Below are 5,031 nucleotides of genomic sequence, written 5' to 3'. Positions count from 1 at the left end.
GGCTAACCACTACTTTATTAGTACCTTTCTAAGGTATGAGATACTGGGATCATTGACCTTTTATTTAGGTTGCTCTTACCTGTTCAAATTTTTATAATTAAAAGCTTTTTCTATTCTCACCATCAATCCCAATCCAAAAATCTTACACTGTATTTAAGTGTGGACCAAAAACTAATAGACACCTGGACTGAGAATTGTTTAATGTAGTGCAATTCTAGTGCGGTACAGAAGATTGGGCAATTCTTGGCATTGTCCATAGAAATTACACTGGGGTATAAATGGGGGAAAAAAGATTCAAATGTTAATTTCCTAGTTTGTATGATAAAATACAGCCTTGCTCTGCTAGTGTAGAACCTACAGGATTATCAACAAACATGGGTTGTTGTCAATTTGGGGAATTCTTTTGTGCTATTTTTTTCCCTACAAACCTTAATCATAGAATGGAGAGGAGGGGGGGTTTAATTAAACCCTGCTTTACTCAACTTGATAGCAAAAGAATTCAGAAGCTTTAAGTTTCCAAAGTATTCTGTGGTCTTTTACTGTTAGCCCTGATGGAAAGGGGTAAGTCACAAGTAGTTGCTTTCTTGTGTAGCTGTTGAACTAATCCAAATGTCGATCAGTCAGCAAATTGGTTGCCTCTAAAAACCAACTATCTTGGTGTGCATTCTAAGATTAAAGTCAACAATTTTTTATGAAATAAAAACAAGCCACTGGGGAGAGAAAGTTTTATTTTTAAATTTCATGCTCCAAATTCATATGTGCACATTTAGTACTATATAAACTTGTCTTTGGGATATAATTATTTGACTTGAGCAATATTATTTCACCTGAATTTATTTGGAGAAATACAACTTCATTTTGCCTAAAATATCAGAAAAGCAGCCAAATTAGAAAGTAGGGCACTTAGAATCAGAAATTTTTGATTCCCCGTACACAGTTTTTTCCACTATTGGGTTAATGTTATACTTAGCATTTACTTTTAGCTAAAACATGTTATCAAGGTATTGTGCAAGAAAACACATCTTTTGCATAAGTGGTCCCCTGGGTTGAACTTACGGGTGACAAAAAAAAAACACACTGGCATTCAACTAAACTCGTATCATAGGTTACAAAAATTGTTCAAGCTAATATGAATTTTTAAGGTTGGATGGACGCTTTAATAGTTAATCTTTGGGCTTAACAGAATAAAAATTAAAATAGTCCCATACTGCTTTTCACATCTCAAAAATAGGAAGTGTTTTAGCAGATTAAAACCTTTTCAGTTATAGTTATATAAAACTTATTACACTAGGATTTTGAAATATAGTTTACAACCCTATCAATTATAAGATACATACACTGGCACTTTAGCACAAGGGCAAACTTTTAAAAACATTATTTGGACCTTTAAAATTAGGCCATAGTGTAAAAGAGTCCATGGTCTTACATTCAGCAAATTCATACTAAAATACTCTATTTTTGTAGGATAGATGCCAACAAAACTTTACATATGCTACAACTTTATTACATATATTTACATGGCTCTTTTCTAGGTACTCAAAACTTTCACATTATATAGCTCCCTACTTTAAGCAAGCTTTGCAGGGATGATTTGAGGCCAGACCAGTAAGAATAGCTTGTGCAGTGCTATAATACAAAAATGTATTTTGAAAGCTACTCTGTTGACCACCAAATATTGTTTTCTATAAAAATGGTTTTGGTGCATCTGTTGGCAATCACCTATCCACTGCATATAAGAAATGGGGCCACTGGGATATAGTCTCATTCTAAACAGCCCCTATTGCCCCTTCCACATTCACCACCATTCAGTTTACTAAACTGCAACTATTCTCTAAGAAAAATTCACATTTTCTTTTGGCAGTGCATCAGGTTGTCGGTTGGTTTTGGTGTTTCTAGGACATTAAACTTGCAAATACTCAACTAGTTTTCAATCCCTGTATGTTAACTAGATGCTTATAATCAGTTTCACTAGCTTTTAACAAGTAAATCTACTGACTTACTCATGATAATCTTAAATCAGTATTTTACCCCAAAAAGCAATCAAGTTAATTTTTTACCATTCCCCAAATCTAAACTTGAATGGTTTCACTTGTTACTCAATTGAGACCACTTGATGTCTGGTACAATTATCAGTAATTTAGTTAAGTTGCACTGATACCACCATTACATCACAGTGCACACAACACAAGTCTAGATTTTCTACATTAGCAGTTTTACACAGATTAATTTCCCTAGTGAATTTGGTATGAAACAACTGACAACTACCCTTAAATTAACTAAGTTTGAACATCAGTACTTTATCTTATTTTATACCTGTACTTTAAGTAAAGTTTTAAGTTGAAATGTCATTATTTCTTTATCAGAAGGATTAAAGGAAACAGGAACCCAGTGGCTTGGTGGTTTAGGAAGAACACTTGGTGATGGCGGCTCACTAAATTTGGCTCCAGCATAGTTCTGATTAGTCTGAGACTTAAAAAGCAAGCTGGGACTTGATAAGCTAGAGTTCCAATTTTGATTGTTTGGAAAATTTTTGTTCTTCCCCCCATTTTGCATGGCCTGCCACGCAGCTGCTGATGCGTTGTAAGCGTGTCCTCTTTCTTTTTTCTTGTGAACAATCTTCATCTGGGAATTTTGATCCTTGGTCTTCTGTCTATTAAGCTGTTGTTGGTTCTTACTAACATTTCTAGATTGAGGGGCTGGAATGTTATACCTCTCTCCACCACCCATCTTCAGCTTCTTTGTCACCTGTAAGTGAACGGAAACAAAATACTGAATAAAATTCCAGTAAGAAAAATTCAAAACTTGAAGAAGCTTCCATAGCCCCAACTTTTAACTCCAGAAATCTGGAGGGAGACTCAAAACTGTGCTATTCAGCTGCTTTAACTTCATTGTATGTTCACACTTCATTATATATAGTTTTTATTACCTTCCTAAGAAAGATGAGCTTACCCACAAATCTGAAAAATCCTCTATTTCAAAATAAAAACAATAAAGTCCACCATAAAAATGCCCCATTACAAGGTGAATTTTTTCATACCTTTCAGTCTGCTTTTCAGATTGCAGGATTTCCACTACCTGTCCTCTTCCTTGCTGCCAAGCCCAGGATAATAGATGTTGCTTTCTGATGGATCCTTTCCTTTGTCTCAATACAGAAGTTTTCATGGGCCAATCTGCTGATTTCAGCCTAGGAGCTGAGGCCAACATCTGAGTCTCCTCAGCACACAAGTTTTGAGACAAGTCCTAGGTAGAAAAGTATGCTTCATTAATTCAAATCAAAAACACCGGAGAAACTGATCATTTATATTTACTACAGAATCAGTTAACTAAAGAATGGCTACTTCCTGAACTAAAAAGGCAGAAAATCTGAAGATGGCTTTCTTTGACCTTATAACTGTCATCATTTAAGAACTCTTATCATTATCAGCTTTGATACCCAGGAACTCCTTCCTGGGGAATTATGGGATGGGTTTCTACAAGTCCCCCAACAAGTTGTATCTTTTTCCTGGAGACCTTTCAGAGTCTCAGTTTTTGTGACCACGATGTTAATTTAAGTCAAACCAGGGAAGCATTAGCCTTTACTGCCATGACAAGAAATTGGGTTAAAATTAGTTTCCTAAAGAGACCTTGTTTTTAAAGTCCCACCAGAATTTTTCAATCTTTCAACACATCACATATCCGTTTTCACAAAGCCTCTTCTCCCAATCTACATGCACTTTCCTTTAGTTGGGAACACTCTCCACTCCTCCCCGTTTTAAGTTTTCAGACGCCGTAACAACCTAAGCCAGTGCCCATCTTAAGTATATATAAAACGCCTCCCTACGGTGCACATGACAAAGTCAAGATTTTTCATTTGATATTCCAAGAAAACAAGTTATCAGCAAGCCCTCTTCGAAAGAATAATAGGGCCTTCAAGACTATTTAACAGCCATGAGTAAATTACGAGTTCCCAGACATAGAGTCATTCACAACGCGAGCCCGAAAAGTTCACTTCTAACGATGGGGCTCGGCTTCCGAGCGGCCCCATCTTTCTCAAGCCCCTGCCCGGGAACCCGGTCCTCCCGGCCGCCCGCGCCCCGCCCGGTTCCCGGATCTCGCTTCCTTCCACCAACAATGGGGAGCGCGACGGCCAACATGGCCGCGCCCGCGGCGCCGCCGCCACTCACCGACTTCAAACTCGGACCGCGGTAGCGGCGGCTCCTGCTCGGCGACGAAGCCCCCTCCCCTTCCAGGGAGAGACGAGGCACGGAACGAACAAAGCCCACGAGCACCGACGAGCCAGCTAACCACCTCGGCAACTCAACCCAACCTCCTCCTTCTGCTTCTACCGACAAAATGGAGGTGGCGACGAGCGCAGAAGCGGGGCCGAGAGGCATGGCGGCCAATCAAAACGCGCCAACGCGAGGCCCAGCCAATGATACGCGGGCCACCGCCTGTTGCTGGGGCGGCCGGGGAGACCGAGGGAGGTGGTTGTTGCGGAGGGTTTGAAATTCTCCCGGAGAGGAGCACGTCGGGAACAACTGCTGCGGACCCTCGGCTAACACCGGACTCTTTTTAGCGGCGTCCACCCAGCTGTTCTCGGCACCCCCAGCCGTTGTGGCCTCCGCCCTCCGCCCCGGCAACTCCCTGGGATCGCGACGCCAGCGCCCCGACTCCAGGAGCCCGCTTTGCCGTCGCTTGATCGGCACCTGGATGGGGCGTCAGCATTCTGCGCCGGCAGCAGCTCCAACCTGGCTCTCCAGCCCGCGGGCCCGCGGCCCTTAGGGCCCGAGTGGTTTTCCTCCCTGGGGGAATTACTGAAGGGGCCATTAGGTTCCCGAGTTCAGGTCGTGGAACTGTTTTACAGCTGGGAGATTCTCAACAAAGTTGCTTTCCGACGCCTAGCCCCTGTCACTTGGATCCTGTCACTCCCCTCAATCTGTTTCTCCGCGTGAGAACTTATTTGCAGCTCCCAAAGCTTGCGGTTCCCCTGCCCTCCCCACCCCAGCTTCGAAATTATTCAGAAGTTGTTTCCCCTGTGAACGCGCTTCCGAC

The 5,031-nt window shown here is 41.7% G+C and overlaps 1 protein-coding gene across 2 annotated transcripts; it reads right to left on the bottom strand.

Annotated features, from left to right (window-relative positions):
• Positions 1–711: 711 nt before the first annotated feature.
• On the bottom strand, positions 712–4,691 carry PNRC2 (proline rich nuclear receptor coactivator 2). Of its 2 annotated transcripts, XR_016018567.1 has the most exons (3): positions 4,164–4,691; positions 3,038–3,240; positions 712–2,745 (listed from the first exon to the last, which is right to left on the bottom strand). XR_016018567.1 is itself a non-coding variant. In XM_088790516.1 (2 exons), the coding sequence occupies exon 2, from the start codon at positions 2,725–2,727 to the stop codon at positions 2,308–2,310; it is 420 nt and encodes a 139-aa protein (XP_088646642.1). In that variant the 5' UTR covers positions 2,728–2,745; positions 3,038–3,175; the 3' UTR covers positions 712–2,307. The 2 variants fall into 2 exon arrangements, 1 of the variants encoding a protein (XP_088646642.1); XM_088790516.1 differs by lacking the exon at positions 4,164–4,691 and having other exon boundaries at positions 3,038–3,175.
• Between the last annotated feature and the right edge of the window lie 340 nt (positions 4,692–5,031).

This window comes from Rhinolophus sinicus, chromosome 14, assembly GCF_057876585.1.
Source record: "Rhinolophus sinicus isolate RSI-liver-muscle chromosome 14, RSI-T2T, whole genome shotgun sequence".
NCBI lineage: Eukaryota > Metazoa > Chordata > Mammalia > Chiroptera > Rhinolophidae > Rhinolophus > Rhinolophus sinicus.
The sequence above is the reverse complement of the archived record's forward strand: the minus strand, read 5'-3'. Positions and strand labels throughout refer to the sequence as shown.